This window comes from Nansenia antarctica (genome assembly GCF_963989245.1).
Source record: "Nansenia antarctica genome assembly, chromosome: 9".
Classification (NCBI taxonomy): domain Eukaryota; kingdom Metazoa; phylum Chordata; class Actinopteri; order Argentiniformes; family Microstomatidae; genus Nansenia; species Nansenia antarctica.
Window position 1 is genome coordinate 10989478 of NC_137679.1, and position 22608 is coordinate 11012085.

A 22608-nucleotide genomic window follows, 5' to 3' on the forward strand; every position below is an offset into this window, starting at 1 on the left:
GATGTGTTTTAAGGGCTAATTTGAAGGAGTCCATGGTGGGGGCGTTACGGATCACTATGGGGAGGGAGTTCCAGAGAGTAGGTGCGGCCACGCTTATTCCAAAGCGATTTACGAACGGCCTCTCATTCACCCATTCACACACACATTCAAACACCAATGGCGGCAAGCTACCATGCAAGGCGCAGGCCCGCTCATCTGGAGCAATTTGGGGTTCAGTGTCTTGCCCAAGGACACCTCGACATGTGGCCAGCCAGGGCTCGAACCGCCGATCTGCCAACCTTGCGATCATTAGACGGCGGCTCTACCTCCTGCACCACAGCCGCCGCCGTTGTTGGGTGTTGTGTGTATAGCGGGAGGCAGGTATCAGCTGACCCTTCTTCCCCAAGGCTTTTCTAGAGCCTCCCCCTGATTGGCCGCATTCTGGAGAACCCTCCACCTCTCCCGGGTCCAGAGTAACCATTTGAGCAGCCTCGCCTCAGGGCTCAGCTAAGCCGAGCAGAAAATAACCTAATCCTTTTAGCAGCGCTTGGATCCAGCCCCCATTCACTCTCTATCCAGCACAGATAGCAACCAGCACCGCGAAAGCAAGGGACATATCCTTACAACTCAGCCAAACATCGCTTAGGCATCTGTCACACTCTATAATATACAAGTGCAAGCCATTGGGGAAAAAAATCATGATCGCTTTAATGTTGTCAGGCTACCGTGGTATGGTTTTACAGTGACAATGGTTATGAACAAGATCAAGATCTCATGTCATTCTAAGAGAACGTACAAAAATGTGTTTCCCCAAGCCTGTTATAGACATTGTCTCATCCCGTCTCTCCTATAGGCAATAAGACGCTTCTGTGTGCCTACAGTGTTTGTAGCCCTTAGTGCTTTTTTTTTTTTTTTTTTTTTTTACAGTATAGCCTATTATTTGAAAGCAGCAGTCATTATCTACTTTTTTGAACTGAAGCCTGTGAACTGAAGCCTGTGAGCTCCGAAAGTAGGAGCATTAAAAAGATCATCCTGCACACAAAGAACAGGTCTCTTTCCCCCTCTGTCCCAAACAATAATGTCATTCTTTCTTCCTTCTGCTATCACAACGGGTCAATGGCCCCTGGCCTGAGCTAGATTACTCTTATTGCTACGACCGGTGAATTGATGATTCACTTGCTTAGTCAAATGTATCGATTGTAAGTCGCTTTGGAATAAGGCGTCTGCTAAATGCCAGAAATGTAAAAATTTAAATGTCAAGTCAAAATCAGACCTGCGGCTACGCAGCGCGGTCATGATCAAACGAAAGCCGGTAAAAGCCAAGCTCATGTTTGTAGGCTATGTTGTAGCCTTGTGCTTCTTTTAATGCGTGTGGATTCATGAGTTTACTTTTACCCTTGATCAACTGCCAGTTGCCGGGTTATGTGTATAAAAGCTCATGTTTGTAAACCACATGAGTGATTCTCTGATTTGTGTGGGTGTATGAATCAACCTTGTTCTATCTTGTAGCACTGTTTGATGAGTTTGAGCCTAAGCATTTGAGGGCTAGTTTAGGAGTTGAGGTGAACAGGACAGTGTGGATGCAAAGTAAGCGTCCTTGGGTTTGAGAAAGGCGCTATATAAATCGAAGCTATTATTAATATTATTATTATAGTTGGTAACTTAATACAGTATGTCATGGACTCGACCACTCATCAGCCCAGAACTGCCGGAGATTACTCGTTGCATCCTCCTCCTGCTGTAGAGCATTATATAATAAATATCTGAGAATGCATAGTGAATGTTTATGACTTCTCTCTTATTGTATGTTATATATCGCACCGTCTTTGGAGAGACCGAAGAATAGCCAAAATGGCTGCATTGTTACGACACTATTCTCAAGAATAAGATATAACTAGACTGGAAGAGGTTGTATTTCCCCTGGAGCTGAGAGAGATAAAAGCCCCTTTACTATCTTACTACTATATCCCCCCATGTCCTCTGATAAGATAAAGGGGACACGGTGACCCTGTGGATGGAGGTTGTGTTCAATACAACTACCTCGTTATCAAGCGACGCCTGCCTCTTCTGCGTGTCTGCAGCCTTTATCTAACCTACAGTAACAGACTAGACTCAGACTCAGGAGTGGAGGCTGCCCGCCTGCCTGCCTGCCAGTAGCATCGCCTCATAATTGGCTTTGTCACACATTTCGCACCTTACGGGTTTACTTGAAAATGCCCCTCTTCCTCCACTGTCGGATTCAGTCTCACGGATGGCAATTGTTCAGTTAACAGTACCGTCCCTTTAGAAATATGGCCATTCTGAAAGTTTTATTTTCAGGAGTCATTTCAGGACGCCACACCAATTTTTGACTTGACAGAACACTCCATGTCCACTCCTGTACAACCTCACTGGCTAATCATTCTCTCCGCTTTACACTTTTCCGCAACACAACGAGTCGCTCGATAGAATTAGATAGTCGGGTGCTTCTGAAATCATTTCGTTCTGATGCGTCTTGACAGATTAAGTTGTCGCCTTCGTAGGAAATCAATTATCCGCATTGGCCTTTTCTTGGCCACTTTACACAGCCACATTAGGCTGTCGTCCGTTCGGTCTGAAACCCAGTCCAGTCCAATCACACCCTGTAATCATGCAGCTGTTTGTTTGTCTTCTGTGTCTGGAAATGGCCGCTTTGGTGGATGGCTCCCCTCCCAGTGTCTGAGGTTCAATCATGTTAAAGTGCATCCGATGCCTCTCTGCCCGCCATGGCTGAAGAGTGAGAACCTCCCTCGTTACACATCTGGTGCCAAAGATCCACCGTGCCAAGATATCTGTGGGGCTCACAAAGATGATTCTGAGATCCGATTGATGCAACAATGACCTTGCCGCAGGCCAGGAATGCTTTTGGATACATGGGCCAAGCCAACTGCCTCCTGGCCACAGTGCTGCCTGCCTGCCTGCCTGCCTGCCTGCCTGCCAGTTTGACTGTAGCAGGCTTTATATCCTCCCTATCCTGAAGGAGATTAAAAGGATGTAGTGCAATGAGCGTTAGATTTCCCCAGTCTCTTTAAAAGTCAATCTGACCGTCTTATTAAATACGCTATATTATTATATACCTGTGACACGGGGTTAATGTCTGCACCCAGGATAAATTGCGGTGTAATGGATTATATATAATGGCCAGCATCCAGGGGGCTAAATGGTGTGCGTGCGTGCGTGTCTGTGTGCGTGCGTGTGTGTGGGGAGGGGGTGGGTGCACAGGTGGGCGGGTGTACGTGTAGGCATGTATATGAGTTTACTTAACCTTACTGTTGTGTCCAGTTATACTAAGTAAAGATTTTGAGACGTGTTTCCAAAGAGTTTGCACCAGTTAGTTCAGTTTGCAGCCCTCAATTGCTTTGATTTAACTTGGAATTGGAATTCAGTGTTTATGGTTGATGTATTACTGTACATGCTACCATATGCTGTGCGAGGCACCTTGGTTAAGGGCATAGCTGTCAGTGAAAAATGTTTCATCCTCGTGGCAGTGTCTGGCACCGCTAATGTATAAATTACTCAAACCAACGGCTGTACTCGACAGCCTAGGTCAAGCGATAAATGACATGTTGGGAACCATCATTTAGGTTAACGACATCAGCATTTCTTTTTGTAGTATCCCACGCCTTTGTCACTTGTTCTGCAGTTATGCAAAAAACCTGCTTTTTTTTTTTTTTCTTCTCACAAATCAAACTGCCCACCTACCAGGGAACAGCGACGAGCAATCTCCTCCGCAGAAGGAGGTTTAAAAAGCGCGACATTATCGGAAGTAGCATGTGGATAATATATCACAGAGAACAAGTCTAATCAGGCTCCCAGCTGGAGACACGGTCCTTCTCCAACCCTCTGAAACCACTTTGTCCTCTGACTCCACGTCAAGGTGGCGCGGAGACCAAAACAAGGAAGTATGTAATTACTGTTTCTTCCAAAACAATAATTGAGGTTATAATTAGCTGTTTCGTATTACGTTTGCGCAGCACGTCCCCGGGGGGGGGGGAAGGGGAATGAATGTGCTCGCCTCTTCGGTCAGATAATCTGCACTGTAATCAGGACCGTATGTAATGACCTATGGTAAATGCCAGAGAGTCCCTGCTCTGTTCCCTCCGATCGCATTCTGATCACACTGCATACAACGCATTTCCGCCACCAGGCCGTGGGTACAGAACAGAGCCATTTCATTAACGATAATGTTCTCTTTACTCAGCTGACTGACTGTTTCCCACAGCGACTTAAGGCTTAATGTTTTAGTTTGTTTTTTATCATCATCGTTAATGGAGTGGGGGTAGGTAATTATTGAAACTGTGTGTGTGTGTGTGTCTGTGTGTGTGTGTGTGTGTTGATCTGTGTGTGTGTGTGTGTGTGTGTGTGTGTGTGTGTGTGTGTGTGTGTGTGTGTGTCGGTCTGTGTGTGTGTTGGTCTGTGTGTTGGTCTGTGTGTTGGTCTGTGTGCTGGTCTGTGTGTGTGTGTGTGTGTGTGTGTGTGTGTGTGTGTGTGTGTGTGTGTTGGTGTGTGTGTGTGTGTGTGTGTGTGTGTGTTGGTCTGTGTGTGTGTGGGTGTGTTGGTCTGTGTGTGTGTGTGTGTGTGTGTGTGTGTTGGTCTGTGTGTGTGTGTGTGTGTGTGTGTGTGTGTGTGTGTGTGTGTGTCGGTCTGTGTGCGCCTGATGCCCAACCAGCAACATATCCCACCTCAGCTAAACAGCATATCATATTATTATTATTATTATTATTATTATTATTATTACCTGAGCGATGAACCACCTTTAGATCACTTGTCTCTTCTCCTGAACACAAGGGAATAAGTCCTGTAATCATCAATTGAGGAGTCAATGAATAATGCAGAACTATCCATAATATCCCCCCGTATTTTCATTCAGATTTGCCTGCATTCAGCGACTCACTGTCTCACTGTCACCACAGGCCTCTGTGTCCTTCAGTCTTCCCCTCACATTATGTTTGTGATGGCGGCCTGTCTTGGTCTCATCCCGGGCTTGTCAATATCAGATAGGTGAGACGGGAGATGAGATTACATTTTGTCTTCATGCATTTTGCATCCCTCAGCAGAGGCCCAGAGCCCTTCTTATGGGTTATTCAAAACCATCCCGAGTTTTTAAAGAGGAGAATTGACTGCCAGAGCCAAAAGGATGTTAGTAAAAACAGACAGAATGTCTTGTTCGGGAATACATTTGTGGCCATTTGTTTTCCATCCTCTCTCCCTCCCGGCCTAGTTCAGCAGCTCGGGCCAGACCATGATTGTGTGTTTATTTTCTCCTCATGTTAAGGACCGGTGTATTTTTAGCAGCTGTTCAGGGATACATTGTTTTTGAAGAGCCCCGCGTGGCTCGCGGTGGTTGGCTTGCTATGAGCGTCGAGAGGAAGGACTTTTCATTGTGAGCCCAAATTGCAATCACTCACTCTCTGTTTCTTTCTTTCTTTCTTTCTCTCTGTCACTACAGGCATGGAACGCGCTGTGCGGGAGAGGTCGCCGCAGCTGCCAACAACGGGGTTTGCGGTGTGGGCGTGGCTTACGACGCCAACATCGGAGGTGAGTGGGGCATAGATAGGTAGATAGGTAGATAGATAGATACTTTATTGTACCATTTCCGGAGGGGAAATTAAGCCATTACAGCAGCTCACGTCACAAACAACAAAAAACGAAATAAAGTGACAATAAAATAATATAATAAAATAGACATCCGAATACATTCTATACAGCAAGAGTGCAGTATGATTTAACATCCACCAGCCTGACTCTGAACACCCCGATCGAGCCTAGCCGGAGGAGGAGTTGTACAGTCTTATTGCAGCAGGCAGAAAATATCTCCTATAACGCTCTGTAGTAGTGCATGCTGGGATTTTAGGAGTTGAAAAGAACAGTTAACACTAGAACAGCCATGAGGGGTCATGTGAGGTCTGTGAGTAAAGAAAAATGTTATATCTTTGCACTCGATCAAATTTCATCACCCTCCTTTCATGACTTTTCCTAGATATGTGCGTTCTACCACCCCAGTATCCTTGCATTTTCAAAATCACATCAGGATAAACTAGTATAAAGCTATTTTGCCGTTTTTCTGTGTAGGGAGCAGGCTAATTTATAAGTAGCCAACTAGTGGTCGTTGTGTGTAAATAGCAGCTTGAGCATTGTCAAGACATTGTATATTGACGCCTGAGGCGGCTCTTTTAGTAGGTAAAAAAGGCACGCCTGTTCTAGCGTTAAACAACACCGACGTTACTGTAAACCTAGTGACACTGGAGAGACCGGCAGTCCACTCGAATCAGTCTTCCCACTATTGAGTATTCCATTCATCCGTGTATTGTCTGGCTCTTAGCAACTTTTGTCATGATACACTCTATCAAAGACAGGCGAGCAGCCAACAAGACTCAATGAATCCCATCCACAGATGTTAGCCATAACTCTCACCACACTCTCTCTCCTCATCGCTATTCATGTCTTGCTCTACCAGCTCATTGGCCCTGCTCTACGCACACGTATCCCTGTGCAAAGCTGCTGGTGTCACAGGGTCACAGGTTTATAAACAACACAATGTGGTGTGCATCACTCCTCGTTCCTCGTTGGGGTTTTGTGTGTGTGTGTGTGTGTGTGTGTGTGTGTGTGTGTGTGTGTGTGTGTGTGTGTGTGTGTGTGTGTGTTCTAATTACAGGACTTCACTGTGCAGTGATTAGGATTTAGCTAACATATTGGAGAGCTCCCGTAGCTCACTGCTTTTAGATGTGCAGTCACAGACACAGCTGGAGGGGAAACCGATTCCCCAGATTCTCCACGGGGGTTTGAATCTTCCGTCCAGGGCATAAAGATAACGATGTTGATGATGATGATGATGATGATGAGTGTACCAGCAATAATCCTTCCCGCTAATGCATAGACTAGCAAACGCTTTGTGTTGCCGTTCACATTTACCTCGAATCAGATCCCATCTTGAGCATTCCAAAACGCTCATCTCACTGCGTTTACGCTGACTGCACACTCCACCCTCCACCAATTGACGGCAGCCTCGACAAGCCGTAAAACCTTCCAGCGGCGTGTGTTTTGTGTCTTCAGGGCCAGGGCTGTCAAGCAACGATTCTTTTATGTTGTTATCATCAGTCATAGTGATGTTCTTTCCGTTCTGTGGGGGGGGGGGGTTCTGTATCTGTACAGTAAATAAATAGCGCTTATTGGACGATGGTTTATTTCACGCCTCTCTGGTACCATTTACTGCTCGGGGGCGCTGATCTGAGGCGCCGCACATCAAAAGCCCGAGACAGGCACCCCCCCCGTTCAGGTATGATGAAAGACAGTCGGGCCGGTTACAGACGCCGCCGGAGGGGGGGTACTCCCCTATTAAACCCCGGCACTCCCCGTTTGTTAGCGAAAAAGGATGTCCGTCGCGCATGTGTTCTGCTGTTTAGTTTGGTGAGATGTCGCCTGGCTGGGCTGTCACCGCCTTGTCGGAGTGTTTGATGAGGGAAGGCGAAGGTCTCGTCGTTTTTTAATGACCAGCTGTGTTTTGTTTATGCGACAGTAAAAAAAACGAAGAAGAAAAAACGTGAGCGGGTGTCGTCTCAGCAGCGTACAACTGCTCATCCGGCTGGCGCTGCTGGGCTCCACACTTCCTATTGTCTACTCTACGGCCTGTCTGTTAGTTCCTATGACAGCCTCATCAGGTTTCCCTGTCTAACCGCATCACGTTTACGAAACCTTTTTTTTCTTTCTTCCTCTCTCTCTCATTCATTGTCTCCCTCTACGGTGATCCTCTCACCATCTGTTTTTGTTCATTTCACCTTTCTGTCTCTCTCTCTCTCTCTCTCTCCCTCCTTCTGTCTCTCTCTCGCTCTCTCCCCTTTCTTCTCTCCCTCTCTCCCTCCCTCCTTCTCTCTCTCTCTCTCCCCCTCCTTCTCTCTCTCTCACTCTCTCTCTCTCTCCCTCCTTCTCTCTCTCCCTCTCTCTCCCTCCTTCCTTCTCTCTCTCTCTACGCTGCGTGCGCGTGCGTGTCTGCAGGTGTGCGCATGCTGGACGGAGAGGTGACAGATGTGGTGGAGGCCCACTCCCTCAGCTTCAACTCTCAGCACATCCACATCTACAGCGCCAGCTGGGGCCCCGAGGATGATGGGAAGACAGTGGACGGGCCCGCCAAGCTGGCCAAGGAAGCTTTCCTGAGAGGGGTCACCGAGGTCCGTAAAGAACGATGTCACCACAATACATACAAATGTACAGTAGCGCAGGGTTCTGTCTCAGACCCGCTCTCTAACCTCGCCTGTCAGGATTGTAGCATATAAATGGTATTTTATAGAGGTCCTGTAGAGGTCTTGTCAGCCTGAGGAAGCTATTTTTCCAGCAAATCAATCTGGAAAAGTCTCTTGAGTGAGTGTATCTGAGGGACAGGAAGACTTAACTTATGTCCAATCAGATGACAGGATTTTCATGTGGAAACAGAAGGTTGTTTTTTTGGTCTCGCACCAAAAGTGTATGTTCTGCAACAGACGATGTGTGGGATGTACTTATATAATAAGTAATAATAATAATAATAACTTTTATTTGTATAGCACTTTTTTTTATTTATTTTTTTACATTGCAGCTCAAAGTGCTCCGTACAGTACAGTGCCTGCTGAAAGTATTAGGATAGTGAAGCACTTTTTTTTTCTTCTTTGGGCTCTATACTCCGAAAGTTGAATTAATAACAATGAATACGAGGTTAAAGAGGCAGATTCTCAGCTTTTATTTGAGGCTATTTGTGTACATTTGGATTTCACCATTTAGAAATGACGTTTTATACATACTGCCACTTTAATTGCGCCAAAATTAATAGAGTCAAGTTCTGTCACATCATTTGCGCAGGCCTAAGAGAGCTGTCATTGTCTCTCATGTTGATGTCTGTCAACGTCGTCTTGTTCCCTGACACTTCCTAAATGTGTGAAAGATCTGGTGGAGCTTTCATTAAAATAGAACGACGGAAAACAGATAGCCCATAGCCATTGGCTTTACTTCAATCATCCACCACAGCCCCCCCCTAGTGCTTGCACACCACGCGTTTATGATTTGAAGCTACACCCCACAGCAGTGTGATTTACTAAAATCAAATAATAACATACTTTACTGGTCTGTGAAACATGACAAGATGGCGCCCCGCGTGGCCACTGTGTTTCGGGCTCCTGACAAACATTGCATTATTAATTTTTTTACCATTTAAAGTAGCGCCTCTTTCACCGCAGGCGGTTGAAGAAGTTTGGCATGGGGTCGAAGACCCTGTGGACCTTCCACAAAGGCACAACCGAGAGTATATTGACTGGGAGCATCACTGCCTGGCAAGTCAAGTCAAGTTTATTTATAAAGCACATTTAAAATAACTTTCGCTGACCGAAGTGCTGTTGCAACAGCAAAGGCACGGTTACCCCTGAGCTTGAGCCTTGATCTCGGGACAGCCAGGAGCTCTAAGCGAGATGACCTGAGGGACCTGGAGGTGGAATAGGGGGTTAAAAGGTCTGCGATGTAAGAGGGGGCCTGCCCATTGCCTGCCTGGCATGGCAACTGTGAAGCAGTTAACCTCAGGGCCAAAGCTCAGAGGCTAACCAACAGCTACTTCCCCCAGGCGATCAGGCTCATGAACTGTCACTGTAGACAATTGACTATCATTGACTGTAGTCAGTATCATTGTATCATTGTATCATTGACTGTATCATTGTATTGTATTGTATGATATGATTGTATTGTATGATATGATTGTATTGTATGATATGATTGTATTGTATTGTATCATTGTATCATTGTATCATTGTATCATTGACTGTAGCAGTTAACCTCAGGGCCAAAGCTCAGAGGCTAACCAACAGCTACTTCCCCCAGGCGATCAGGCTCATGAACTGTCACTGTAGACAATTGACTATCATTGACTGTAGACAATTGACTATCATCCCCAAGCACACCACATGTATACGGACTACGGAAACCTTAGGGGGTGTTCTCACTAGAACATTTGCTTCACTTGAAACAGAGTTTAGGATAAAATTTGCTTTGCTCTGCATCGTTTGGATCGGTGAGAATGCGCATTCGAAGTAACTCCCGGAGTAAATACCCGTCGGATGCTCCGCTTGAAAAGGGTGGTTTCGCTCCGGTTAGAAACGACGCATCCATCACTTTGCTTCGCTTCGCTTTTGGAGAGAACGCTGCCCGAGGCAGTCCATAGGAAAACAACAGCGCACGCGTGTTGATCTGGATAAGAGCGGGACCAACGGGCAATTTTCTATTTTTTGGACCAATCAACTACCACGTCTGTTGCTTCGATTGCGTATGTTACTTCGTTTACATGAAGGGCTGTGAGAACGCAAATCAGAGAAATAATGTATGCAACAATCTTGCGAACTCATCCACTTGCTCCGGGTCTCGATTCGGACTTTCATGTGAGAACATGACCGTAAGCTCACAGCCACTTTACTACTGAACTATCTATTCACTAGTGGCACCACTAGTGTATCCTGTCTACCTGTACTATTGTCACCTTTATCTTGTATTATACCTATTATTGTTTGTCACTATGTCCTGTACTACTGTCACTTTTTATCTTGAATTACGCTTGAATTATAATTGCCTTGTCTCGTGCTACAATGCAATGTCAGGAACCGAAGCCTAATAGTTTTACTCTTACGCTTTAATGTAATGTGACGCAAAAACAATAAACTTGAAACTTGAGTGGATATTGTGGTTTGGCATGTATGGCTGCCCCAATAACTGGTTAACTCGTCTTAATTGATGATGTCCTGTAAGCTGCTGACAGCAGCAGCAGCATCATTAATTCCGAAGTGTACAGAAACATCTTGTTTGCTTGAGTTCAAGCAAATGCCTCCAAACCCATTAGATGTGGCTTCCATCATACAGAAGATAATGATCCCAAACATACTGCCATAGTAATTAGGTTTGTGGAAGGTTCTTGACTTGGCCAAGTCCATTTAAATCCAATTCATTTGCAATTTGCATTTCATTTCCTGAAGATTTTTAGGCAGAAAAAAAGAAAGACGACAACAACAAAAGCAGATAAACAAGCATCTGAAGATGGCGGCAGTCTGTCTGTACAGGCCTGGCAGAGCATCACCAGAGAACACACCCAGCATCTGGTGGGGTCAATGGGTCACAGACTTCAGGCAGTTACTGCATGCAATGGATATGTGACCAAATACTCAACAAGAGTGCCTGATTCGTGAGTGCCTGACGTTATGAATCTGTCCCAGTACTTTTGGTGCCATGAAATGTATAAAAAGCGTTATCATTTCTAAACGGTGACACAAATATACAAATACTCCTCAAAAGCTGAGAATCTCTCACTTTAACCTCTAAGTAATTGTTTGATTTCCAATCCAAACTTTTGGAGTATAGAGCCAAAAAGAAGACAAAAGATGCTTCACTGTCCCAATACTTCTGGAGGGCACTGTTTATGACGGTGAACAAGACTAGTGTCCCTCCGAGCCGCCCCATTGGGTTTGATGGAGCGAGCCACGGGCCGATCAGACAAATTGTCTAAGGTTAACGAGACCGTTTCCCACGTGTCAGCATGCTACATTAACAGAAAGGCATTAACAAGAACGGTGGAGTGGGGAAATGCGAGAGCGAGGAAAGAACGAGAAAAATGGGAGAGGAACTTGCTGACGCAGAGCCTGATTGAGATAGAAAGGATAGCGATCTCGAACAAATGGGGGAAAAAGAAGAACATTAATGTAAAGAAGAAGAAGAAGAAGAAGAAAAAAAATATTCAAATGCTTCATCTCACAAATTCTTCCGTCTAACCGCCTCCGTTTAATGGAACAACGGTGAGAAGTAATTGCCTGAACGCAGCACAACAGGAGGATGTGTCTTTGAACGTCTGTCAGCGTGATAACCCCTGACAGGCGGGCGGTTTGTTAGCCTCTGTTACCTGCGCCTGAGGCGGAGTGGTCATAAACAAGACGGAGAGGGAGAGTGCACCGTTTTCTCCTCCTTCGAGTGAGTTAGGATCAAAACCCAAATGCGGCTACTGAATTTTGAACTGTTTTGACTGATTCACTGTGCGTGTGCAGATAAGGTAGTGAGTGATACGAGGGCTGTAGTCAAGAGGACTGCTGACCTGGTGGCCTTTTTATAGAAACACGGCCCTGCGTCGAGCAGGAAGAGAGTAGGAGGATGCACGCTGAGTCAAAATCTCTGCCGGGGAAAGAGGATTGGAAAGATATTCTCTCAGGCGTTTCCTTAGATCCATAATGACTGTGAGGCGCTGGCTGGCTGTGTGTGTGTGTGTGTGTGTGTGTGTGTGTGTGTGTGTGTGTGTGTGTGTGTGTCTGTGTCTGTGTGTGTGTGTGTCTGTGTGTGTGTGTCTGTGTGTGTGTGTGTGTGTGTGTGTGTGTGTGTGTGCCTGTATGTGTGTGTTTGTGTGTGTCTGTGTGTCTGTGTGTCTGTCTGTGTGACTGTCTGTGTGTCTGTGTGTGTGTCTGCCTGTCTGTGTGTGTGTGTGTGTGTGTGTGTGTGTGTGGGTGTGTGTGGGTGTGTGAGAGAGAGATATGATTTGTTTTGTTTTCGTCACTCCCGCCTCCTCCTCCTCTGCGGCTTCTAATCTCAGTCTCAGCTGGACTCGAGGCACAACAACTCAGTGTGAGGCGGAGTGTGGTGGAAACTAGAGCCTTCCTCCCTCCCTCCTGCTTCATCCACCTTCTGTTTCTCATTCTCTTTCATCTCATTCCATCCTTTTTTTAATTTGTTTTTATTTATCTATTTCTCTCTTTCTCTCTCTCTCTCCCTCCCTCCCTCCCCTCACTCTCCCTCTCTCTCTCTCTCTCCCTCCCTCCCTCCGACACACAAAAACATACTGTGACTAAAGATTCTATCTTTTGTACGTGTTAATTTGGTTACTAAAAAAAACACAGCAATTTATTTTGTTTATTTATGAGTTTACACTAGTGATGATGGAATACTCCACTTCGTGCGTTCTATTTTCCGTTTGAATGATGGCCCTCTCCTGCTACACTTAAGGAAATGAGTGATGTGAAGAGGTGGATATGTATTCAGCAGATTAGACCATACAATGCCTGTCCTCCCCCCCCGGTGCCACATCTCATCTATCAGCCCAACAAATTACAGTCAACTTGTGTGCATTTCTTAATGACTTCTTATTCTCTCTTCTGCCTCCGCTTCTCTCAACAGTAAATGGTCTGACGTTGTTTACGGTGCCATGAACGTAAGAGTTATGCCCAAAGCAGTACAGCGTGAATCAGTCGGAATACATCATCTCCGAAAAGTGAAACGATGTCAAAGTAATTTACAGGATCAGGAAAACATCCTTGTCTGCAGCAATCAGTCACACTTTCGCTCTCAGATCATAAACTCTCCCTCTGTCGTGCGTGTGCGCACACAGTAAAAAAAAAGAGACTGTATTTACCGCGCGTACGTTTCATTGGATTGGGTGATAAAACATGACAGCAACATGACGATTTAGTTGAGGCCCTTAATTGAAGTGTTGTCTTTGTGATATCTGTGATATAGACGAGTTGTCTTGTGCTTGTGGTTTTAGGGTCGTGGCGGGCTCGGCTCCATCTTCGTGTGGGCGTCCGGGAACGGCGGCCGGGAGAAAGACAGCTGTAACTGCGACGGCTACACCAACAGCATTTACACGCTGTCCATCAGCAGCACCACCCAGTACGGCTTCGTACCCTGGTACAGCGAGGCCTGCTCCTCCACCCTCGCCACCACCTTCAGCTCCGGGAACCCCAATGAGAAACAGATAGTGAGTATTGATGACACACACACACACACACACACACACACATACTCATAAACCACACTCATATGTCCAATCTCTCAACCACCTTCAGCAGAGGGAATTCAAGAGATGCATGTGAGAGTGTGTGTACTACTAACCTTGTCTCCAGGTTCTTGCCTGCAGGAAGGTAATCAAGGGGGAGGGTTAGGAGGAAGGTGTCGTAGGAGATGATTGGCTGATAGGTTAAGCTAATAAAGCCAATGGCTACGCATCATCTGTTTTTCGATGGTCTTTCTATTGGCTTAATGAAGGTGAAGGTTAAATGTGTGTTGGTCCACCAGACCTTTTGTGCATTCGCACGGGACTAGTGGACTAGTGTTCCACTGATGCGCTCACGCGCACACACACACACAAGCAACCTAAACATTTAGCATAAGTACTACACAGAGTCACATTTATTTACCCTCACTCTCACCCTACAGCACTGACAAAACTCAACAAGAAAGAGACATGAGTGAGTGATGCAAAACAGCTAGTCAGTAATATACCGTCAAAACACAGACGCACACCGCCTACTACCTACGTGTCAGCAGAATCTAAGGAATGCCTGAGGGACTCAGAAGAACCTGAAAACTCCCTCCTCCCAAAATAACTAAGATTAACCCTCCTGAGGGGCGCCGCAGGCAGGCACACACATGTCTCACCCTGGCTGTGTCACATCGAGGTGATTTAAAGGACGAGAACGTTCAGCGCGGTGACTAATGCGCTGATGTTTTAGCAGTCAGATGCTGCTTGCTTGTTGTGTCATCCTCCTGAATGCAGGGTTACGGTCGGTTCAGGCAAAGTAGTTAAATACTATTAAACCCTGATTGAACCCTATTGAACCTTATTAAAAGTAAGTGTCCTGACTGAACTATTTTCTTCAATTCAATGTGTTTCGGAATCATAACATCGAGATGTAATTGGCAGGATAGTTCACCAGGTAGTAGTATTTTATGGCGCCCTTTTTTTTTTTTTTTTGCTTGGCCCAAAGGTTTCCTTCTCCGAGAAAGTCCCAAAAATGCTCCTATGTCCGTTGTTTGGCTATGCTACTTGCTATGTTACCAGAAAAAATCGATTTAAACAGTTAAACTTTGGTTTGGAGTCACGTTTAGAAGCATTTATATGCACTATGAAGTTTGCTCAGCTGTGGCTAAACACCTGTTTCATCCCCCCATTTTCATTTCCTCATCTGGCTGGAGAACTGAAACAATCTGCGCTAGAGAGAATCGTGAAAAATCATTGACAGATTTATCGGGTTATTCGGTTACAAGTAGTCACGCAGCTTTGAGGGGGAAATCAACCTGGGTGGTGGAAACACAACGCACCATAAAAAATCCCCCTCTGGAGTCTTAGTGGAAAAAGCGCATTTAGTCTTTTTTATTTCTAGTTTCTAGTCCAATGCCTGTAGCTGGACCTGATTTATTCACTATACAGACAGGCCTCTTTCCAGGTCTCTAACCAGGAACATTGTACCAAGGAGATGGCAGGTCATTAGAGCCCTTAGCTGTCACTCTCTCTCTCGCACACATACCACACTCCATAATCTCACACACACACACACACATACACAGTGACTTGATGAGCGGGTCCCTGGTGCTGACATGTTGTCTGTGTCTGTGGCAGCCCTAGACAGGCCTCATTAACTCTCTGCCACTGACAACAGGTACTGAACTGTAGACTACACGTCCGCTCCCTCCTGGGCTCACACAACTCTGACGGCATCCGCTGCCCCTTCTGTCCCTCCTAGGACACCGTACCACAGACCTCAGGCAAAGGTCATTCTGTCTCCTTCCTACTCCTCACTGTCAACAGTGAACCTCTGTTCAGACAGAACTGTAGAAGCTAAATGTGACACTATTCCCTCTCCCCTCCCCTCCCCTCTCCTCTCCTCTCCTCTCCCCTCCCCTCCTCTCTCCTCTCCTCTCCTCCCCCATATCTCCTAGGTGACCACAGACCTGAGGCAGAAGTGTACAGACTCCCACACAGGGACCTCGGCCTCCGCCCCCTTGGCTGCTGGGATCATCGCCCTGGCTCTGCAGGCCAAGTGAGTGGACGGCTCCATCTATCTCTCAGCAGAGCAGTGGTCTTTACTTCTGGTTCCACAGGGAGCCGTGTCTCACTGTGTCTCACTGTGTCTCACTGTGTCTCACTGTCTCACTGTGTCTCACTGTGTCTCACTGTGTCTCACTGTGTCTCACTGTGTCTCACTGTGTCTCACTGGGTCTCACTGGGTCTCACTGGGTCTCACTGTGTCTCACTGTGTCTCACTGTGAAGAGGAGGGTTATTTAACACTAGAACAGACCTGCCTTTTTTACCTACTAAAAGAGCCGCCTCTTTACAATGCTATGCTGCTATTTACACACCACTAGTTGGCAGCTTGTAAATTAGCCTGCCTCCTACACAGAAAAACTGCAAAATAGCTTTATGTGTCGCTTTATTTTCTTTACTAAGGATACTGGGTTTTCTTTACTAAGGATAGCTTTATTTTCGATACTAAGGATACTGTGTGGTAGAACGCACATATCTAGGAAAAGTCATGAAAGGAGGGTGCTGAAATTTGATCGAGTGCAAAGACGTAACATGTTTCTTTACTCACAGGGGTCAAATGACAGTTCTTGCTCATGGCTGTTCTAGTGTTAACTCGATTAAAATGTGTCTGCACATCCCAGCACGAACAGACGTCAGAATCAGAAACAGAATCAGAAACAGATTTATTCAGCTGTGCGAGCTCTTGATAATTAGTTGATTAGCTTGTTAAAGCAAGCACCAGGCTAGGACAAAAAGCCTGCATGCACTGAAGCCCTGGAGATAAAAAAGAAAAAAAAGAAAAGTGCATTTGTCTAGTGTAGCTGCCATTATCTCTCGTCAAGGCTGACTCGCATCCAACTCTCTGTCAGCAGATCAAGTGGAATCATATCTAGGCTTACATTAGCGTCTATCAAGACGGACAGGATGACTTTAAGATAGGATACCCTGTCACTCTCCTTGTATCTGCCAGAGGAGCACAGTAACCCACAGGATGAGGGGGGAAGCTCATTGTCTTATTTTTCTTTTTCTTTTGGGGGGGTATTTCAATAGAGTGGCACATTCAATACAGTTACATTTTGACAAGTGTATCAATAAACTGAGCCAAGAAAAGAAGAAAAAAGATACATTATTATGTGCTAGGGCTGTGTGCTCAAAATAGTTTCATCTCAGTCAGAGATGTAATAGATCCAACCAAAGCGTGTGTGTGTGTGTGTGTGTGTGTGTGTGTGTGTGTGTGTGTGTGTGCGCGTGTGTGTGTCTGTGTGTGTGTGTGTGTGTGTGTGTGTGTGTGTGTGTGTATGTGTGTCTCTGTGTCTGTGTCTGTGTCTGTGTCTGTGTCTGTGTGTGTGTGTGTGTGTGTGTTGGCATGGACATAATAGATGGTCAGTTGTCCTTCTCGTTAAAAACTACACAAACCATTACCATCCAAATATAATCTTATCCTAAAGAAGTCACTAGAGAGATAAGTCTGTCGATTTAGAAGGGATAGGAAAGGTGAGAGAGTTTGTTCTCAACAGGGGCCTTGTGAAAATGTGTGTAATGAAAATGTGTGTTTATTTTTAATGGTTTTTCGCATCCGTGGAAATAGGGTGGCATCACATCAGAAAATCAATCTCCCACACATTGTGTTCAGTGGCATATAAACCTACTTTACAAAAACCATCAAAACTCAATTAAAACGCTTCATAATAACTGGCTACTTCTAGTGGTACTTAGACAGATAGGTCTGGAAATATTTGGACAGTAACACAATTTCCATAATTTTGTCTCTGTACACCACCTCAAATGGATTTTAAATGAAACAATCGAATTGCGATTTAAGTGCAGACTTTCAAGCTTTAATACAAAAATTGGATGAAACGTTTAGGAATTGCAGCCATTTTTATACACAGTCCCCTATTTTCAGCGGCTTAAATGTAATAGGACAAATTAACCTAATCATAAATAAAATGCTAATTTTGTAATACTTTGACGAGAATCCTTTGTAGGCAATGACTGCGTGAAGTCTGGAACCCGTGGACTTCTCCAAATGCTGGGTGTGATTGCTTGGCTTTGTGATGCTGTTCCAGGCCTTTACTACAGCTGTCTTCAGCTGTCTTTCTTTTATGTTTTTTGGCAAAGTCTAATCTGGCTTTTCTATTCATGATGCTTATGAATGCACCTTGTGGTGAACCCTCTGTGTTTGCTCTCGTGAACTCTTCTCTTTATGGTAGACCTAGATAATGATACGCCTACCTCCTGGAGACTGTTCTTCACTTGGCTGGATGTTGTGAAGGGGTTTTTCATGTTTTTACCATGTAAAGGATCCTGTGATCATCCACCACTGTTGTCTTCCGTGGACGTCCAGGCCTTCTTGTGGTGCCGAGCTCAGCAATGCGTTATCTTTTTCACAGAATGTACCAAACTGTTAATTTGGCCATTCCTAATGTTGCCACTAGCTCTCTAATGGATTTGTTATGTTTTTGCTGCCCGTGGATGCCCTGTCTCACTTGCATTGAGACCTCCTTTGACCACATGTTGTGCGTTTACAGCAACAGCTTCTAAATGCAAATGCCACGCTTGGAATCAACTCAGACCTTCTACCTGCTTAATTGAAGAAGAAATAACAATGGAATAGCCCATACCTTTGGCAATGAGGACGAAACAGCTTTTGAACTTTTCCATGAACTGCTTTTGAGTCAATTGTTGAAATTACTTTTGGTCCCTAAAAGAGGGGGCTACATATTAAAGAGCTGTAATTCCTAAACCCTTCCTCCAATTTGGATGTGAATACCATATTAAAGCTGAGAGTGTGGCCATATTCATTATATAACTGTAACTTGAATATGTTTTGGTAAACAGCCAAAATAACAACATTCTGTCAGAGTCCCAATATACACTCACCGGCCACTTTATTAGGCACACTAGTACTGGGTTGGACCCCCTCTTTTGCCCTAATTCTTCGTGGCATAGATTCAACAAGGTGCTGGAAACATTCCTCACATTTCTTTTGGTCCATATTTGACATTAGAATATCACTCAGTTGCTGAAGATTTGTGCCAAGAAAATATCCCCCACACCATTACACAACCATCACCATTTTCAACCAGAGAACTGCCGCTCACTGGATATTTTCTATTTTTCTGACCATTCTCTGTTACCCCTAGAGATGGTTGTGCGGGAAAATCCCAGTAGATCAGCACTTTCTGAAATACTCAAAACAGCCCGCCTGGCACCAACACCCAAGTCACTTAAATCACCTTTCTTTCCCATTCTGACGCTTGGTTGGAACATCAGCAGATCGTCTTGACTATGTCTACATGCCTAAATGCATTGAGTTGCTGCCACATGATTGGCTGATTTAGATATTTGTGTTAACTTGCAGTTGAAAAGGTGTACCTAATAAAGTGGCCGATGAGTGTATATGGACTGTATGTTTGGTATACGCAGAAGAACTGTATGATGAGCACCCGTTTCGTTTCATATGAAATATGACTGGCTAAACCAGTTGGCTATTTTTATTTATTTATTAAACCTTTATTTAATTGAGATAAGGAATCTCTTTTCCAAGAGGGACCTGGCCAAGAGGGGCAGCACAAGGACACAGGCATACATTCAATACAGATATACATAATACAAAATAACAAGACATTAAAAGCAGGTTTTGGCAGGCACAGATACTGAATTAAAAGCAATGACAATTTCCAATACTTTCACCTTCTAAGACCTTTGAAATCGTTATGAAAGCATCATAACTGCTAGCATCATAACTGCTAACGGCTAGCAGTCGCTGACCAATCTGTGGCGTCTTTCCTCCTCATTGCCAAACGTAATTAGTGCACACAAAACTACTTTGCTAGTCATACAATCATGTCATTAAGACATTTGCTGGAAAGAAACTCGAGAATCACTTATGGGACTTATGGGTTTTGTTGAATTTGTCTGGTTTGAGGCTGTTCGAGTGTTGTCTGTCCCATTGTTCTTGACATTGCATATTTTGAGCCTGGCTGCTTCTTATCCTTCCCCCTAATTGCTTGTGGGTTATCAGACACATCAGTGTGGGGGGGGGGGGGGTTCGCGCTGTCGGTCGTCTGACAATGGGGGTGAAGCTGGCATCCAACGTCCTTTCATACTATTTTAGTAGGCCTCCGAGACCAGTCAAGCATCAGCTCTCTACTCTCTGTATCTGTCCGTATCGTCTTCCTTGTTAGGGAAGGCTTGGCAGATGTCAGATTCACTCAGCTCAGCCGTCTCCCTCACACACTCACACACACACTCTCACACACACACAATCTCCTAGATTTTCATTAGTGTATGCTTGGCATGTGTCCTGTCCCCACGGTCCCTCCCCACCCAAACACTGTCCCTGTCAGTAGCACCATATCCCCCTGCAGCCAGCCACTGCTACGCCACAGAAGACAGGGACACTCTGAATGCACAGGCGGCGGGGGAGTTTGGCTCGATAGACTAACGATCACTCAGTATCACTCAACCCAATAATTCGGAGCGGTGTGGATGACCTCTGCATTTCCCCCAGAGAGGCGAGCAATAATAACAGGGGTAGTCTGTAATTCCGACAGAAATGGAATTCATAGAGATGGGAATCATTTAATAGGCAATGGGGGGGGGGGGGGGGAGTTGTGTGTGTGTGTTGGTTTTTTTCCCCGTTTTTATTTTCATCAGCGGGGGTGACATTGAGTAGATGGGAGTTCATATCCATTAATAAGACATGAGAGAGCAGGAGATGTGAGCGCTGATGTCAGGTGGCGGAGGTGAGAGCTGCCCGCGGCGCTGCATCGCCTCTCTACCGTTTCTATTTCCGTCTGTTGCAGCAGCGCTCGGAGCAGTAAAACCATGTGATTCATGGTTTGGTTATCTCACACCCGTGCTGCCCCGCGCCTCTCTAGCGCTCACTCAAAGGCATATGCTCGGAGAAAAAACAATGTCTCCTCTGCTCTCCCCGGACGGTAAATCAGGTAGAGGTGTGTGTGTGTGTGTGTATCGTCCTTCTGCTTCAGCGGAAGGTGACCCGTTCCTCGAGGACGGGTGTCATTAGGAGGCTGCTATCGTTACAGAGTGGGTTATCGGTGCGCCGCCGGGGGATTTCGGTGTACTCTGCCGTCCTAGCTCGAGTGTCTCCCCCCCCCCCCTGCTCTCAGACTGTTAAACATCCAGGGTTCAAGGCTACCTCTTTGACTGTTAAACACCAGGGGTTCAAGGCTACCTCTCAGACTGTTAAACACCCAGGGTTCAAGGCTACCTGTCTAATGTTTCCCTCCACATAATGTCCATAAATACAGCTACATTTCAATGTTGTTGGTGACTGACATACCGGGTGTCCCTCAGGGATGGGGAGCCTATCCCTGACCACCTCTGGAACTTACTCTCATGTTGAAGCAGGGTTCCCACAGGTCCTTGAAATCCTTGAAAGTTTGTGAATTTGAGAAAAAGAAATCAAGGTCTTAAAAGTTTTTGAAAATAGACATTGAAAGTCATTGAAAGTGCTTGAATTCCCCTCTCTCTCTAAAAAATATATATATTCAAAAAAGTTTTACTTAGCTCGTCAACTAGTTCTGTCTCAAACTATGCCGTGTTGGGTCCTTGAATTTGTGGGAATTGACTCTTGAAAGTCCTTGAAAGGTGCTTGAATTTGATGCTTCAGAAGGTGTGGGAACCCTGTGGAGTCTTTCATTGAACTGTCTGACTGTATCTTTGATGTTGATAACAGTATCAGAGGCATATCTCAACTTCATCAAGCCTTTGATCATGTACCCAGGCATAATGGTACAAAGACAAATAGAAAGGTAGCCTGGCATTGTTTTCACTAATGTATCTCCAGCCGGCCACTTTATTAGGCACACCTTGCTTGTACTGGGTTGGACCCCCTCTTTTGCCTTAATTCTTCGTGGCATAGAGATGCTGGAAACATTCCTCGCATTCCTTTTAGTCCATATTTGACATTAGAATATCACTCAGTTGCTGAAGATTTAGGCCAAGAAAATATCCCCCACACCATTACACAACCATCACCATCACCTCCTGCAGCATGAACCTGTCCTGTTCTTCTCCATCTCCCTGCAGTATGATGAACCTGTCCTGGGGCTAGTATGACCTACGCATTTAATCGGTCAGCAATTTCTTGCCAAACCATTTCCCTCGCCTTGTTAATTGCGGCAGTATTGCACTTTTTTTACATCTTGTTTTTTCGTCTTCATAAAGATCAATAAGTAGTAGCGCTGCGCCGTCATGTTCTAGTATCTTCTTTTCGACAGTCGGCTCTTCTTGGCTCCTTCTGCCTGCGAGCACACACCCAAATCGAGAATTTCCAAACCGGTCTTGTGTGAACACTGATGCCACTGGCAAGTCAAGTCTGTCGAGGCTGATTCTTATTCGAGGAATCACTTGAGGCTTGAACCCCAATCACGAGTTGCCTGAACGACACTTTTCTTTTAATCGCGAATATACTAATCCAACGTACGTGGAATACCCCCCTGTTCTTCATCTCCCTCAGTATGAACCTGTCCTGTTCTCCATCTCCCTCAGTATGAACCTGTCCTGTTCTTCAGTATGAACCTGTCCTGTTCTCCATCTCCCTCAGTATGAACCTGTCCTGTTCTTCCTCTCCCTCAGTATGAACCTGTCCTGGAGGGACATGCAGCACCTGGTGGTCCGGACCTCCCGCCCCGCCCACCTCAGTACCGAGGACTGGAGGACCAACGGAGTGGGCCGCCAAGGTAGGGAGGGGGGTCTCTCTGCCTGAGCTCCACACACAGTCTGTTTGTTTGTTTGTTTGTTTGGATTTCCATTAGCCATTATACAACAGTTAGTTCCGACCAAGTCATTTGATTGGACT

General features: G+C 45.5%; 1 protein-coding gene across 1 annotated transcript in view; it reads left to right on the top strand.

Moving 5' to 3' along the window:
• Positions 1-22608, top strand: part of furinb (furin (paired basic amino acid cleaving enzyme) b) — a gene marked incomplete at its 5' end in the record, with an annotated part of 84531 nt that overhangs the window by 56266 nt on the left and 5657 nt on the right. The window contains 5 exons of the mRNA XM_080539056.1: positions 5447-5535; positions 7990-8162; positions 13517-13729; positions 15691-15791; positions 22386-22489. Coding sequence (XP_080395182.1) covers positions 5447-5535; positions 7990-8162; positions 13517-13729; positions 15691-15791; positions 22386-22489 — 680 coding nt within the window. The remainder of the gene's footprint in view (positions 1-5446; positions 5536-7989; positions 8163-13516; positions 13730-15690; positions 15792-22385; positions 22490-22608) is intronic.